This window comes from Alligator sinensis, unplaced genomic scaffold (genome assembly GCF_000455745.1).
Source record: "Alligator sinensis unplaced genomic scaffold, ASM45574v1 scaffold55_1, whole genome shotgun sequence".
NCBI lineage: Eukaryota > Metazoa > Chordata > Crocodylia > Alligatoridae > Alligator > Alligator sinensis.
In genome coordinates, this window is record NW_005842224.1 from 1,097,054 (window position 1) to 1,114,416 (window position 17,363).

General features: G+C 41.3%; 1 protein-coding gene across 1 annotated transcript in view; it reads right to left on the minus strand.

Annotated features, from left to right (window-relative positions):
• Window positions 1-1,690: 1,690 nt before the first annotated feature.
• Window positions 1,691-17,363, minus strand: part of LOC102380909 (serine/threonine-protein kinase MARK1-like) — a 43,610-nt gene continuing 27,937 nt past the window's right edge. Inside the window, 4 exon segments of the mRNA XM_025208216.1 lie at window positions 1,691-2,914; window positions 5,051-5,270; window positions 11,536-11,713; window positions 13,924-14,059. Of these exon segments, the coding sequence (XP_025064001.1) occupies window positions 2,157-2,914; window positions 5,051-5,270; window positions 11,536-11,713; window positions 13,924-14,059 (1,292 nt within the window). The 3' untranslated portion in view covers window positions 1,691-2,156.

A 17,363-nucleotide genomic window follows, 5' to 3' on the forward strand; every position in this document is an offset into this window, starting at 1 on the left:
TTACAAGAAATAATGGCCACAAGCTAGCAGAGAGCAGATTTAGACTGGACATTAGGAAGAACTTCTTCACAGTTCGAGTGGCCAAGGTCTGGAATGGGCTCCCAAGGGAGGTGGTGCTCTCCCCTACCCTGGGGGTCTTCAAGAGGAGGTTAGATAGGCATCTGGCTGGGGTCATCTGAACCCAGCACACTTTCCTGCCTATGTAGGGGATTGGACTTGATGATCTATTGAGGTCCCTTCCGACCCTAACATCTATGAATCTATGAGCTGCCATCTGCGAAGAAGACTGGTGACCTGCTGTGGTAGTTGCTGCACGGCATCCTAACTACTGGCACCTTTGCGTCCCCCTTTGACCCAGCCACCTTGACAGCCTGTCCCTTCTGCCTGGGGAGTGTTGAGGAGACCCTCTTTCATGCCTTCCTCAACTGTGCCTGCCTGTGGCCGCTCTTTGTCACCCTCAAGCCACTGCTACGAGAGCTGGGCAGGAGCTTCTTGGAGAGCACTTACGTGTGCTCCTACCCATACCAGGCAGCTGAGAAGGGCCCCATATGCCTGGCCAACTTTTTACTGGGTCAGGCCGAGATGGCCGTCCTCAGGAGCTGCAGAAACTGGCTTGCTGGGACTGGCTCAGATGATGCCCTGCACCTTTTCTGCCTCCTGGTACAGGCATGCCTCTCGCTGGAGTTTGAGTACGCTGTGCTCTGGCGGGCAGTGCCCGCCTTCGAGACACGCTGGGTCTTTGAGGGAGTGCTGTGCCATGTGGAGGGGGGCCGTCTCAAATATGTGCTCTGATGTCATGACCGGTCTGGGCGACTGGGGTGGCTCGGTGTTGGACTACGACTTCCAGCTTGTGCTGCGTCCTGGGCCCTCACCAGGCTGCTTTTTTTGCTTTCTTTTTGTGTGGGAAGTTGAAGGTGTTGTCACATGTATGATTGGATAAAGCAGGGTAGGAATTGTTTATTTATAGTTATGACCATGTGGCCGGCAATCCGACTGCATAACTAGCATGTAAGACACGACGTGGAATGTAGCGAAGGTGTCTGTCATGGTGTGATGTGATGAATGCAGTGACATGGTGTTCTTGGTTTGATAAAAATTTGTTTGTTTCTTGCTTTGTAAGCGGCCAACCTTTTTGTATCCCTGAACCCCTGAATAAAGTAGTTAAAAGTCAAAGTCCTTCTTTTTCATTGTCTGCTGCCCAAGACTTACAGGTTTTTTTTCTGTATGGCCATCAACACTGGCCACCATAAATTTGTTCATAGAAATAGGGGATAGTAAATCTCAATAAGATGGCACCCAGTTCATTCCAAATACAAATTTATAAGTCTGTTGTCATCTTCTACTTATCCATGTGAGAGGTATTAACATTGATTTCAAAGCTAGAAATAGGAAGGGACTGATTTTCCTCTCACTTACATGTGTCAATCAAAATTAAATCCACTCAACTGCAAGGAGGTAGCTGTTATAAAACTGGCATGAGAGCAAATGCGGGCTCAAAGTCTGATAAAAAGAAAAAAATATAGTAAATCTAAACAAATGAATGTTTTCAATATTTAGGGACAAATTTTATCTTCTGTCTTCCAGTGTGCAGTCATAACATGAATTATAAATGCAAAAACCTTGGCTTTCTGTCAGATCCAGGGGACAGTGAAATTAAAAGATTAATGACTAAATATTCCATAGATAAAAGCAAAAAATTCCTTGCCTGGTTTAGCAATCTCTTTAGTCTGTTAAGGCAGATGTTTTTTTAAATCTTCCATCACTTTAGCTGTCCATTTACATTTGCATTGTAGTCAAGTAGGAGAAAGAAATGGACTCAACAGTTCTTTTTTTCTGCATGTCACGCATTAACAAAATCATCCACAGCTTGGATCAAAGTATGTACGTCAATAGCAAAATTCAAGATAATATATTTTGCCCACATTCTCAATTTTTGGGCCTGAATTTATCAGATAGGTGTTCTTCATGGCAGCATCCCATTTTCTACACCTTGGATGCTTTCTGCAAATCTTGCAAAGAGCCTTATGATATTGCACTTAAAAGCTTTATATCTTATGGAAAGTTTATAGCTCTTGCTATTTTTAAGATTTGGCTCCACTTTCTCTTAATTATAGCACTCCCTTTCATTTTCTAATGCTGCTGTGCATGTGTTTTATTTATGCAAGATCTAACCTAAAAATCTCTGACTTTTTTTCTGATCTAGTTTGATAAGGTGGAGATAATACTGGAAGATTTAGATCTGTAGTTTTATGCGTATTCTTGAGTTGGACTAAGTTTCTCTTATTCGTGTTAAGCAAGTTGCTTGGGTTTTCTTTTGATTGCTTCAAACTTCTTACCATAAATGTTTGTTGTTGGGGCATAGGGAAAATTGGAGGTTTGGAAGCGTTGATCAGAAAAGGAGGGGGACCACTTGTTTGTTGTGATGATCTCATCCAGGAAAACTTTTTAACTATGGTGTCTTGCAGGGCAGCTTGTCTCAGCCTGGGTAAAGGGGAAAGCTGTGGAGATTTAATCATTAATCGATTAGGACTTTCTTTTCCTGGGTGTCGCCATGTCGGGGTTGGAATGTTGTCATCCACTGCTTTCAGAAGGTCTTTAAATCTTGTGTCCTGATGGGGCACAGTGCTCCAGCCTACTATTCTATTTTCTGTTAGGGATCGTGGTGTGACTTTACTTGTGAATGAGGTTGTAGACCTTTGAACCTGGTGGTTTGCAGAATGTGCTTGATTCTGTACTAATGCAGGGGGTAGTTTCTCAGGAAGACTGGCTTTCCCAACTTCAGCTAACTCTTCAGAATCATCCATATTCTCTTGCAGAGACACAGGTGGCTGCTTTATTGGCTCACATAAACCAGTTTTATTTGGTGACTTAGGAGGCTCAAGGTAAACCAGTTCTCTGTCTGCAAACTTGGAAACTAAATGGAAGGTAAAATAAATTAGATTAGTTCATGCTGAAATGGTAGTTTCAATAAAGTAACAAATTATTTCTAAAAGAGCCTCATCTTGTGACTGAAAAATCAGTTTGACCTGAGGTTGAGCACTTTCAAAATTATAAACATATACATATCAAAAACAACTGGTAATTTGGTGCCCAACTTCAGATACCTTGAAAGGGCCTGTTTTCAGAGGGCAAATGGACAGCATTGCTTAAAAACTTATCCCCTTTCAAGTGTTTCAAGTTGGCCATACAAAATCAGAGGCATTCAAAATCATTAGAAAATGTATGCCTATGTATAAAGTGAATTATTACATATGAGTAGCTCCAGTATCAGTGACGGCATTACATAACTTTTATCCAAATGATCAGGAAGCTATGGTTGCAGTGGTGGAAAATAAAAGTGAGCATCTTGGCATAAGGCTGCCTAGGTGTCTTTTTATTGTGTTAGGTCATCTGAATTATTACACAACACGTATTACAGACAGTATAAATATAAAAAGTTTTAGGTGTGGCATGGCTAGATCAGAATTTGACTTTTTATATACCAGATTATTCCTTTCCCTGAACTTTGAGAAATGTTTTACATCGATGTGCAGGGAATATAAAATATTAACTGTCTGACTTGGGGCATGGCAATGGAAATCAGTTGAATTGTGACTAGCACCATCCCTGTATTCATCCTTAAAATCCAGTGTCATTTTTGTCTTATTTTTCCTGTAGAATAGTCAACGTTTGGAATGTTGCAGGCTATGAAGGCACCAGTACAATCCGTCTTACTAAGATTCATCAGGCAAGTAAAGGAAATGACTTGGATAATGGCATATCACTGACAATTATATGTATTCAGTATCTCCAGTGTAAATTGGGTTAAATCAGGGCGTCAGACTCACCCAGCTCCCTAGGCCAGATCTGGACTGTGGGGCTCCATGTGTGCTGGATCTGGACTCAGCAGCAGCAGTAGGGTGAGTGGCATCAGGAAGCCACAGGGGTAATGCAGCATTGCTCATCCCCTGCTCTGAAACACATCTTTGTGCCCTGGATTTCAGCAGTGGGCCCTATTCCCAAATCCCTGGCCCCTCATGGGCCAGATGACACAGCACTGTAGGCTGGATCCAGCCTGCGGGCCATTGTGTTTGACATGCCTGGGTTAGATGCTCAGGTGCAGCTTTTTTTTTCCTTGTGCAAAGGTCAATTGATCAGCAATACTGAAAAGGATTTTCATAAGGTGTGAAGGCAAGAAGTTTGTAGTTTCACCTTCTCTTTGGTTTATCAGTCTTCATCTATTGCCTTCTATTTGACAGTTCGCATAATTAATTTCCTGTTTATCACAGAGGAGGTTTCGTATTGGAAAACCTTGTTTTCCCATCTCATTCTACATTTCTGAGTCCCATGTTGCTCCAATGGATGTGCTTCCCTTGATCTTGGTGAATGCAGCAATAGCACCTAATCTCCTATTCACTGACTTAAATTTTGGAACACATACTTTTACACCCCCCAGTGACAACAAAAATATTTTTTGATGAAACAGATAGGACATGGACATAATGAAATGCTGAAGGTCTTTCTAGTGAAAGCTGTACTGGAAGGCTAGGAGCATTACATTTGTCCCTGGACAAGTTGTGCTGGCATTTGTCCTAGAACAGAAATATCCCAGGATTGGCTTGTATGCAGATTGTCCTTCTAACCAGGATTTGGCAAGCAGCTGAATGCACTGAGACTTTTCGGCCATTGATTCAATGATGCAGTTCCAAGAGAGCCATTCAGAAGTGATTTGTGATGTCCCAGGATAAGCTGTCAGTACTTCTTGTCCTATGACACTTTTTAGGATTTATCATAGGAAAGTGGACATGGACATCTGAACAACTGCACTTCATTGTGGGATAAAGTGTTTTAACCCAGGACAATGTGACATTTGTCTGTAGCCTTATCAGCTTCAGTGGGGAGGGGAGGGGACACACAGGACTATAAAATAAGCAACTAAAGCTGATATAAACTTTTTGAATTGTAAAAGAGGTGGGGTACTGTTACAGAATTTCCCAAGAATATGCATACTGACCTGCTTTAAGGCATCACTTTTAGATTTATAAGTCATTACTATATTTTTTAATGGTACCTTCTAAGATGTTTTCTTGGTTTTCCAGTGTAATTGCAATTTCATCTTCTTTAATGGCATCTGGCATTGCTGGGGTTAATGCAGAAGGAAATGTCTTATCGTCACAGTTCTTTGGACTTTCTGTTGTAGCCACTTTTGCCTTTTGGAAAATCTGAATATCTGACTCTTGAGTCATATGTTTAGGAGGCTTACCATTGCATTTTTCTACTATGTTTTCCCACTGCAAAAATTTTGGATATCATATTAAAATGTTTAAATTGGAAAAAGAAAGTGGACCGTAAGATGCACGGACAAGTGGATGTGCACAATATGCATTTTTTTCCCTTACCGGTTATACTGACACATCCTCCCCCCATATCCAAAATGCAATACAAGCAGAACCAGTACATCTAGAATCTTCTCACTGGTCTCCTGTCAATCCCAAGGTCGAGAGGGTTTGCGGGATGGCAAACCCTGAAGCCTCACAATCTCATTAGAATCTCTTTACACATTGCTTCCTTACATCTCCACACATTAGAGATGTGTAGGGAGTGCACGTGCACCCCCTGAGATTGGTCGCCGCCAGTACTGCTGGTGGCGTCTGTGGGCAGTTGCTGCTCGCTACCCCGCTCCTGCTACCGACACCACCACTGGCGTCTGTGGGTGGTCACCAATCACCGATCGCTGCTGGCCGTTGCCGATGCTACTGGCGGTGTCTGCGGGTAGTCACCAGTTTCTGGTCGGCTCCCCCCCCCCCCACCACTGACACCGCCATGGCTACCTGCAGGAGCTCACCACTGCCACACCCCCACCGCCGACACTGCTGCTGCTGCCTGCGCCATGCCCCCCAGCCTCAGGAGGCATGCAACGTTCATGTCTGTACACATACAACTACTCAGCTCACTTACCATGCCTGGAAGCAGCACCCTCAGGCATGCTGAGTGGCTCTGCTTGATCCCTATTGTCATGATCTGGCCTTCAGACCCATCCCCATGAACCTCATCCAGCACACAGGGCTAGGAGGTTGTATACCACTGTTGTAGAACATTAAATGCATGGTATGTCTGAATATGTATTAGCTGAGACCTACTGAAATGCACCTACTCCTATTTAAGTACAGGATCACTGTCACTTGTGCCTCATTTACCAGATCTACCTTGCCACAGTTCAGCTAGTTTCAAGGATTTGCATACTCTGGGTTAACCACATTTCTGTTACATCAGCCTCTTTAGAAAGAATCACAATGAAAAATATCTTGTTTTAAAAGTAAGAAGAATGACTATTTTACTATTCTCTCATGGATTTCGTTTATTGTTTGTTTCCCTTGTAGAAATATATTTTAAATATAGCATGTCAGGTAAAAAGTTGGGTTGACTTGTGGAAAAACAGTGCTCTGAAAGCTTGAATGTATTTTGTGTACTGTCAAAATACTTGAAAAAGTTTGAAGGTCCCCAAAGCCCAAACTCTTGGGTTAGCTCCTCCCAGCTACATATTTGCAACACACAAATCATAAATAAATTATCCTTAGAGTATTTATAGAAACAAAATACAACATATTTAAGTTGACAACATTGTTAAAACCACATTAGATCAACTGGGAATATGAGATGTCATAAGCATTTTAGGCAATGCAATCAAATAGTCTCCCAGGATTTTACACACTGCTAGTTAAGAAAACAAATTTTCATTTTACATTTTGCAAGCTGTCACCTTATATACAGTACATCAGAAAACTTGCCATGACTGGTTTTACTACCAGACCTCTTAAGAACTAATTGGTTAAGCACCTGGGCAGGAAGCTTTTTGGCAGAAACCTTATTTTCTGCAAGGACTAGCTATAAAATTCTGGATGGCAAATTGTAATCGTTAAGGCTCCATCTTCTACAACAGAACACATGAAATGTAAATACATTGTATGGAGGAATTACAGTGCATAAAAAGACGGGCCATTTTTTTATGTTTATCCACTGACTTATGGCTCAAATTTGAACATGGAAAGAATCTTTTACTTTTTAAGGGTCAGCCTTTCATCAGGTTTTTCTAATTGCACCTAGAGAATTAGTATCACATCTGTTTGCCTGTACCCAGACCAGTTTTGCATGTCCATATATCAATTTGCAGATATGATCGACATTTGCAGACACAATTTCTCAGTCTATTTATGTAAGTGTAGTTGCATGTGTACACACAAAGGAATGCAGTTTTTTGCATTTGTAAATTAGAACAGCCACTAAAGGTTTTTTTTTTCTTTTCCTGTGAGTTTACATTATTTAGTTTTTGGTTTTGTGTAGTATTTTTGTGTGTGCGCATGCATGTGTGTGTGTGTGTGTGTGTGTGTATCAAATTGAGTGGATTTAAATACTACAAAAGTAGAGTTCGTGAGTATTTGTTTGAATCCCAAATGAAGATAGGCTTGATCATGTTAGAAGTACCTTTTATATATTGTCCATGAACATGGTTGATAACAGGTTTTTGTTTACATACATTTTTATAATTTTTTGGCCCTTTTTTGGCCTAAAGAAGTTAGTTGCTCAGTTATCATTGAGATGCAGTGAGGAGTTGTGTTCCTAATTTCTGCAGGTTTCTTTGAAAAATCTTACCTTTGGTGAATATTTATATTTACACTGAAGCACAAGTATATGCCATGCATTATGGCCAGAACCAAAGGCTAATAAACTTTATGATAATTTATCCTCAATGAGATTTGAATCTGATCTAATTTTCTATTTTGTTTGCTATTTATTTGTTACTGTTTGTTTTCAGAATGTTTAAGGCATTGGTTTGGAAAATGCTGCGTTCTTAAATTTTATATACATGAATGGTTGAGCTTAGTAGAATGACTCCTATGCTAGAAGTGAAGCATGCACACACATTTACAGGGAGACTTGTTACTCATTTTGGGGTGTAAAAATAATATGTGATAATGGGCATCTATACACATGCTCTGGAGTGGAGTGGGGGAGGGGATGCTTTAATTAGAGCAACTCTCAGAGCCACTCTAATTAAAGCTCCCACAGCATCAGATGTATTCAGCATCGTGTGCTTCCAAATGGCAGTGGGGGCATTTTAACTAAAGCTCATTTGACGAGCTTTAGTTAAAGTGCCCCTTCCACTATTTTGAAATGTGGGGCTGCTGAATACATGTGACATGGAGGCTGCTGGAGCATTAATTAGCATGCTCCAGCAGACTCGCAGCTTAATTGAGTCTGCTCCGACATGTGCTAATTAGCACGTCACAGCAGAGGTCCATCACATGTATAGGTGCACAGTCATTCATAATTTGCTAGTAGGAACTAGCAAATCTTTTATTTTATAGAGAATAAAGCCAGCATCTCCCCATCCACTCCAAGTACCTTTGTCATAATTCAAATATGGAATTATAATTAAGCGGTGAAAATGTTATCTTGTGTACATACTTTTCCTGCCATAAAATGAGGCAATTTAATGGCTGTAAACATTAAAGCCATTAATAACTCTCATGCTCCTACTTCCAGTTTAAAAAACAGTGTCTTGAAGGTGATGATTGGGTAGGGGGTGGGCAGGGATTGGAGTCTGTTCTATCCGTAATAGAGGTCATAGAGGCAGGGCTTCTTTGGACTGAGGCAGAGAAGTCCCAAAAAGACTGCCTTGCCAGCTGTCCCTTCGCACTTTATATATATGAGATACATATGCAGATCAGGAGCCTCTGCTGACTTTGGCAGCTTCAACATGGCTTGAGTAGAGAGGTCTCTCTCAAAGTCAAGATGGCAGAGGCTGGGGTAGGACTCTGGAGACGTGAGTTCTATTTCTGGTTCTGGTCTGTTTGTGTGACCACATAGAAGTCACAAACCTATACTATGGTTCCCTCCCACTCTTTGTTTGACTGATGTGTCAGTTGGTATATGATGTCAGCTTTTTTTTCCTATATACCTCTCATATTTTTAGAGCTAAGTTTTGCCTTTTGTAAATATGAATTTAACAAATCTGCTGTTAAAGAACACATTGGGGAATACTGTGTAAACATTGACATCTAGTAAAAACAGCAACAATAATCCAGTCTGGATTATATGTTTTAGGATATTTAAGGAAGGGAGAAGAAGAGCCAATGCAGGCTGCTTCCTCCATGTTGGCAGAGTAACCACTATAGAGTAGTTCTGAATCCATTCTCAAGGCCTGTGGGCAATATTCCACTACCATGTAGCACTGGGTCTTATTATTCAGGTTGTGCTGTCGGCTCACTATTTCATACCAAGAGCTGGCATGTACCAAATTTAATCTGTGTGCGATTGCCTTTTTGTGGGCATTGTAATATGCAAAATTTAAATGGCAACTTTCTATAAATCTTGCCATCACATTGGCATGGTGCACAGGTATCCACCTAACCCCCACGACACTACTAAGCCCTGATCTCCCACAGCTACATGAGGTGTCAAACCTTCCATTGACTTGGGCCAAGTCCATACCAGAAAGGCTGGCCAGCAGAGCTATGCCTGTTAGGACTGTGAAAAATATCACAGCCCAGACTGATGTACATTTGCCAGCAAACTCAGCTCCCTTCTTTGGTAGGTATCACTTCATTCTGCCAGAAGAGTCCTTTGCCAGTTAAGTTCTGCTAGCAAAACATTTGTAATATAGACCAGTTTGTGATCAGAACTCCAGTTTTAATGACTAATGGGAAGAAGGAAAAGTTGCAGGACAAACCTAGCTGCGGCTAGGGCCAACAGTCTTTTAATTCTATCTTGGAGGCAAAACTCTGCTGCATAGTGTATGTGTTTGCCGCATTTTTTATTTGCTCCCCCATTTGAGAAGAAGATGTAGATATGCATGCTGGGATACCAGGGGTGAGTAGGACACAGAGTAGTGTTCTCAGATGCATCTCTTTTGCCAGTGCACATAACTGCATTCTTATTACACCTCAGGCCCCACAATCTTGCCTAAGATTTAAAGGCACATAATATATTACAAATTGACACTATTGGGCCAGATTCTCAGCTGGGGTATGAACAAACATACACTTTACAGAGAGTTGCAAGAGAACCAGGACTTACCATGCCTCAGTGGTATGTAAACTGTCTGCTTGCTTTTATCCTGCAGTAAGGGAAGGATGAGGCAGGACTCAGTTATTGCAGTTTAGCTTTTACTTACTGTAGGACAAAATATGGGACCAGCGGCCAGTTACCAGTTTAACTCGCTAATTTGCTTATTTTTTCATGCTTCTAGTATAAACTGTCCTAATTCTGACTTCAGTAGAAACACAACAGCTTACACCGTCTGGGAATCTAGCTGTTATTTACAAAACTGCTCATTTTCAATTATAAATAATTCACTGAATACGATTTGAATCTTAATTGTACTATCTAAAGTGACATGTGTACCTATGTTAAAGAAAATTAAAGCCCGGAGTTTTTTGAGTAATGACTTTGTGGGACACATACTATTGTAAAACTGGGGAAGTGTGCCTGTGTAGATCTGGGTCTACTTATACAGTTTTAAATGATTTCTAGAGTCAGCTGGAACTTTGGAAAATTTAACATCTCCAGGCTAAGGCTTTGAGTGGTTCTAATCTCTGACGTGCATTGTTTTGTGACTAAAACATTTCCCACTGCACTTGTGTGTTAGAAGCTGAAATCTGGCTTCCTGTCTGCCTAGTTTCTGCCTGAAGCAAAATTTTTATGACTGAACTGTGAACCCTTTACTAGGGTTGGTTATAAAAGAAAAGCTTACAGGCTTTTTAACTAATTGTGGCCATGGCAACGTCTGTTTTAACACTTCTTTTCTGTTTTAATTTCTGGGTTTTTTAATCTTATCTTCCATCTCTGCATAGACCAGGACTGAAACTTGAACCTAAAATACAGCGGTAGAAATTCTAAAATGAACATAATATGCAAAGATGAAGTCTGAAAAGTCTTCAGTGGACTTTGGATCATACTTTTACTGACTGGCCACCAAAGCAAGGGAGGGTGAGATCAGTCAGCAGCTAATTTTTCTTTGCCTATTTTCAGAAGAAAAAAAATTGACAAACACATTTTGACTCACTTTACAGTATTATGGTTTCAGTGGTCAAGGAGAAAAACACACTGAATTTTTCTCTGGGAGAAGTCTAGTTAGGGTGGCTAGGATCTGGAACCAACTTCCAAGGGAAGTGGTGATGACTCCTACCCCGGGGGTCTTTAGGAGGAGGCTTGACATCTACCTGGCTGGGGTCATATGAGCTCGGTTTTCTCTCCTGCTCAGAGCAGGGGGTTGGATTTGATGATCTACAAGGTCCCTTCTGACCCTACTTTGACGAATCTATGAATCTATGAATCTTTTCTATTAATCACCCCTGATTAAAGCCACAATCAAGTCTTCTCAACCAATAGTCATATCTGTATTTTTGTTTCTGTAGCATTCATGCTGTACATATCCTATGTAGGGCCACCTTGTTCTTACAAGCTTTGCACTGTCTTCATTGACACTGCTCACATATGAACAGTGATTCAAGCAAGGTTTAGTCCTAACATGCTGTTCACAAACTGAGAGCTCACCTTCATTGTCTTTTGTTCTTTTTGATAACTCATCAACTTCCTGAGCAATAAGCAATATGAAGCCATGACAGAAGATGGTCTGTTGTTTATTAAAATGTTGATGACTTCTGAAAGACTGAGCTCCATTGTTTTTGTCATGTAATTTAGAACCACAGGGTTCAGTTCCTCAGGGTGAAGTCTGAAAAATTAGGAACAATCTTTAGACAAAAATCTTTTCCTAGTCTAGTGACATGGATTTATAATTGATTATAAGCATGACATACAGATACTGCTCTGTTATAAATAATATAATATTTGGGGTATTTTGACTACTCTGCATATATAAAACTATGGCAGCCACTTACAAATACATTGGGGGGGGGGGGGGGGGGGCGAGGGCAGCAAGGAATAGGAGATGATCTGTTTACCAGGGCACCCCTTGGAGTGACTAGGGACAACAGCCGCAAACTGATGGAGAGCTGATTTAGGTTAGACATCAGAAAGAACTTATTCACAGTAAGGGTTGCCAGAATCTGGAATGGGCTTCCAAGACAGGCGGTGCTCTCCCCTACCTTGGGGGTCTTTAAGAGGAGGCTAGACATGCACCTGGCTGGGGTCATCTAACCCCACCGCTCTTTCCTGCCCATGGCAGGGGGTTGGACTCGGTGACTACCGAGGTCCCTTCCAACCCAAACATCTATGAATCTATGGTATACAGAATTTTGTGAGCTGACAGACAGAACCAAGATCAGCTTTGGTTTAAAGACCAACTTTGGTAAATATCCCTCTGCTGATACAGAGCAGGTTGATTGAATTGAAAGGACAATCTCCAGTATTAACAAAGTCACAAAGTTTAAAGAAGCAAATAGTTAAATTCTTCTTTGAATGAAATACATTTTTTAGTCTTGAATACAGGAACAATAGGAAGATTTCTGCATGGAAGGGGATGTGAAGAAGTGAGGAGACTGGCAAACTTCACAGGGTAAAAGAAAGGTCTTTAGAGAAGTGGGAGAGAATTTTTTAATATACAACACTGTGAAATAAATTGGTTGCATTTAAAATTATTAAATGAAGTTAAATTATAGATATCTTACCAAGAGACTTATTAGTATTTTCATAAGCTGTTTGAGTGAGTTTGTTAGTAGCAATACCTAGGTATTTGATTTTAAAAATCCCAGAGATTTTTTTTCTAAACACTTTTACAGTCTTTGGAAGGTCCGGTGGGCTAAAATAGGAGAGATGAGTCCCTTCAGAATTTGGCAAATTCCATAGAGATTTCCAATAGTCTTTGCCATAACAGGCAATGACAACTGGATAGTGTACTGTGAGGATGCAAGTCAATTCCCATTGAAGTTAATACAGGTTGATCAGATGCTACAGGCCAGACTTTTCTCTGTGCTTCACTGGTGCAAACCCACAGGTTTGTAGGCATTCTGCAGTTCTACCAGATTACATTGGTGTAATTGAGGGCAGAATCTGGTTTGTTCATTTTCTCCAAATCAAATTATTCCTAATTGTTAGAAAAACTAAAGGCTCCATCACTGAAACTAGATATTTTAGAAGAGCAATAAAGTCAGTTTTGCAGTCAACTAGCACAAATGAGTAATGAAATTCTGAATGTGGAAAATTTTTACTTAAAGTGTCATGTTCCCTCTTCTGAAACAGATCATTAAGGAATAAAAAACAGTGGATACATCTTCTCTACAGAATAGATTTTCTCTACAAATTAAATGTAATAATAGCTATGTGTTCAGATATCTTAGACAAAATGTGGTTCATCACACTAAAGAGCTTGATGGTGCTTTTGCATCTGTTTGAATACTGGCATGTTGTTCAAGAGAGAGCAATGACTTGATTGGGAGGTAGAAGGCAGCATAGTCTTTTGTAAACAATAAGCTGCTTGGTCAGATGCCTCTGGTGAAGTAGGCTGTTGCCTATGAAAGCTTATGCATTTCTGAATGAGTTAGTCTCTGAGGTGCCAGCTTGCCCTGCCTTCTCCCTGATTTCAGACTATCATGACCAACTACCTTTCTCAAGAAAGGACAGTAGATGCTAATTTCAGAAGTATAGAGGAATAAAATCTTTATATTAGAGTTGTAATTCAAAATAAATATCTCAAATAGAAATACAATACATGATTGTATAGTGAAGAAATAATTAGAATCAAAGAGTCTAGAAATGTAATGGCACTGGTAAAACACATCCAGAAAAAGAAGTTAATGCAAAATATTCGTACAGTATTCTCAAAACATTTGGTATCCTTTCATCTAATGCAGGTCTACATTCAGAGATGTTAAAGTGGATTTGTAGTAAGTATTGGTGTTGCTGGGATTTGCTAAAGCCTTTGGAACATCACTTAGCAGATAAATCTGAATGGAAAATAATTAAATAATATCAGAAAATAATTACCTATTTTTATATGTAATGGAATTCAGTGGTTTCCTAATGAATCCTTCATTCAGCCATTTGTCTTTCATTGCTTCTTTAACTGAAGGCCGTCTTGCTGGATCAGGTTCAAGTAAGGAATGAATGAAATGTACAGCTCCTGTATGGAAATTTAGGCAAAATGGCTTGGCATAGAATAGTTTCTGCTTATTCTATCAGCATAAAATTTCTCATGGGCAGAGGACCCACATCTGGCCTACTACCCGCCAACCATTTTGAGGATGTGGGCATGTGCCTCTGTTTCAATTTTTCCATTGCCTTCACAGAATGTTCAGTAAGAGTTGTAAGTTGTATATACTTATCCTGATCCTCTACCTAGGGGTAACTTCATTCACTCAGAGAAGCTAACATCACTGATTAGACTTCAACAGTATTTATTTCAGCTGTGACTTACCTTAGAAGAGCACAGGTTCCCAACTGTGAAAGGTTAGTGCATTAATTCCTCATCCATCTAAACTCCAACCAAGAAGGAGACAACTGGGACTCTTTCATTGTCACACTAACATTGTGGGGGAAAAAACTACCTACAAAAATGTAGGATGAAACAACATATGTTCTGTTAACCAGACTAGCTATTATAATGAAATGACATAAAAAGTTAAAATGCTAAACATTTCTGGTAGTATCCCATTAACATTGTTTGGGGAAAAAATCTTCCTCATCATGTTGCCTTAACACTGTTGCTCTGTAGCAGAACTAGTTGGAACAATGTGCTGGAATTCTCCCCTGCCTCTAGACAGAACTTGAGTGCAATCTGTGTAACGGCAGGCCATACCATATGGATTGGTTTTGGTATGGGAGGCCCCAAGGAGGGATAGCAGGCCACCGGAGGAATTCAGCCAGTTGCCTGGTAAGGGTGGGAAATGGCCAATCCTTACCTGCAGGGGTGGAGCTGATGGAAGCAGCACAATGAGTGGTGCTGCAACAGTGATTTAAAAGCACCTGTTTCTTGTGGTTGGGCGGGCATTTGGACCATGACATCACAGGTCCATGCCCAGAGCCAGAGAGCAGAGAGTGAGTTGAGCCATCCAGCGGCAGAGCACAGAGCCCAGAAACTGCTTCACGTCCTGTAGTGCTGAAGACAGTAAGGGAGCGATCCAGTTCCCCAGTCTGGAATCGCGGAAGGGTATCCAGCCAGTTGGTGACCCCACATTGCTCAGAACAAGTTTTCTCATGGACCCCAGTCCCCAGGCACTGAAGAAGGAGCACGTGAGTGGAGCAGCTGGCATGGCCTAAGACCCATGGCATGGCGAAGATGCTGCTATTTCTTTTGTTTCTGTTTGCTTACAGAGACGATCAATATTGAGTGAGAAAGCCGCTCACCCCTTAAGGAGGCCATTGGACTTAATCCCCTGAATTGACCAAGGGCTAACTCTTTGATTTGAGTAGGGGGATTGAGCTGAGCATAGGTTATTATAGCCTGAAAATTAACTGGGGCTGGACTTGATTGTGGTTGATTAGAGAGTAGTTATGGATCTAATTAATTTGAAAAGACCCGATAATTAATCTATCATTGCTGACCATCAGTTAACTTATTGTGGCCAATTATGAATCAGTTGTGGACCTTGATTATTTAAGGACAAAACACACAAGCTAATTGATTTTGGAAACCTGACTGGACCCCTAATGAGTTAAGCTAGGCCTGGTCTGAGATCTGAGGCCCAAAATGATTAGGGACTAGGCATCGCTGGAGTGTAGGTGCAGGCTTTAGACAACAGGCCTTGGAAGCTTGAGAACAGGATTGCTGACACCGTCATGATCTTGGTTGATGTGTGGATGGGGTATAGGGGAGGAGAAGCCCCAGGAACCTGCACAGTGCATACATGCTCACAAGGGTGCTGATAACATCCCAGGAATCTCCTTTTTTCAAGATCAAGGCATGGCAGGTAAGTTGAGGAAGGTGCCCTGGGTGCAAACCATGCTGCCACCCTCCTGTAAGGGTGATGGTTCCACAGTCTGACAGAGAGCTGATCTTAGCTCCCTCATTCTGTTCATCCTGACTTTGTATCAAATTGAAACTGTTCAGGGAGAGGGGGAAATTAGATCAGCTTAAGAGTTTGGTTATAGTGGAGTCTTGCTCTGTTCTGGCCTCTGCCTTTGACATACATTGAAGGCAATGGTATTACATGGATTAAAACTGCTGTGAAAAGAAACCCCAGCCTGTGATGGGTAAAGCAGATTATGCTGAAATGGTACCTGTCCAGTTGAAATGAAATTGTAGACTAAACCCAGAAGTACTTCAGCAATTAGCAGTCTAATGCCCGTGAAAGCAATTTTTGGACTATTAGACCAAACTTATATTCACCAATACCACTTTCGGCTTGTAAAACTAAATTTAGAGCTGAGACTAATCCTTACATTGAATGCCTTTGGAAATTAACTGAAAAAGTTTCCATTGACTTTGCCACTCTAATGAGGATTATGCCATGAGTACAGTTGGTTTTGAAATTCAATGAATAATTCTCACAAAAAATTCTTCCATTTTCAACCAACTATAATTAAAAAAATTATATTTTATGGTCTCTGCTTTTATGATGACCCTCAAGTGGGGGGGGGGGTATTTTGTTTTATTCAGTGGCCTGTCAAATCCCTAGGTGGCCCATCCAATCTGAGATAGAAGTTTAGTAACAGCTGTCATGATTCTATTATCAGTCATTTACCAACTGCATAACCATTACAACATTGCCCAGCTGTAGAGAAAAAAAAGTGCAGTGGAGGGGAGCAAGTTGGATTGGAAATGACAGGAAAGAGGAAACACAGTACAGTCGATCTGAAACCTGTCACAAAAGGAGACAAGGCAAGATGCTTAATAATACAGCAAGCTAGTTAGAACCACTTCTAGCTCCACCTTAACAGGAGAATGATGGTCTAGGCAGGCCATGAATCCCTCAAATGGCCATGGTGCCAAGCCTGTTTAGTGAACTGAGGCAGCACCAATCTCAGTTTAGGCATCCTTCAGATCCTAGTTTCAGATTGAAGGCCTTAAGGGACAGCAGGGGCCTTGACTGTTGCCTGCCCCAAATGGTCACCAGTGCTTAACTTCCCATAGGAACTGGACAGTACTACCCCCCAGCTCAGGCCTTCCTGATGGTCTTAAGAGAAGGCTGCAGAAGCTCCTCGGCCCTGATGCACAGCCAACCCAAATGACCATTGATGCTTAACAGCCTATGTGGGTCATCAGCAACACCTCCGGCTTGGGGGGGTGGGCAGGGCTTAACAGACATTGCTGCCAGTCAGTCCCAGCTCTGACACAGGTTATCCAACACTATACCATGTGGCCGATGGTCATTAGTTGCCTGGAGAGAAGACGGTACCTGTGGGTGGCGCCCTTATTCAGAATGCAAAGAGGGTGCTGAAGGCACTGGCCGACATCATTGCACAGCCACTGGCAGGAATATTTGAAC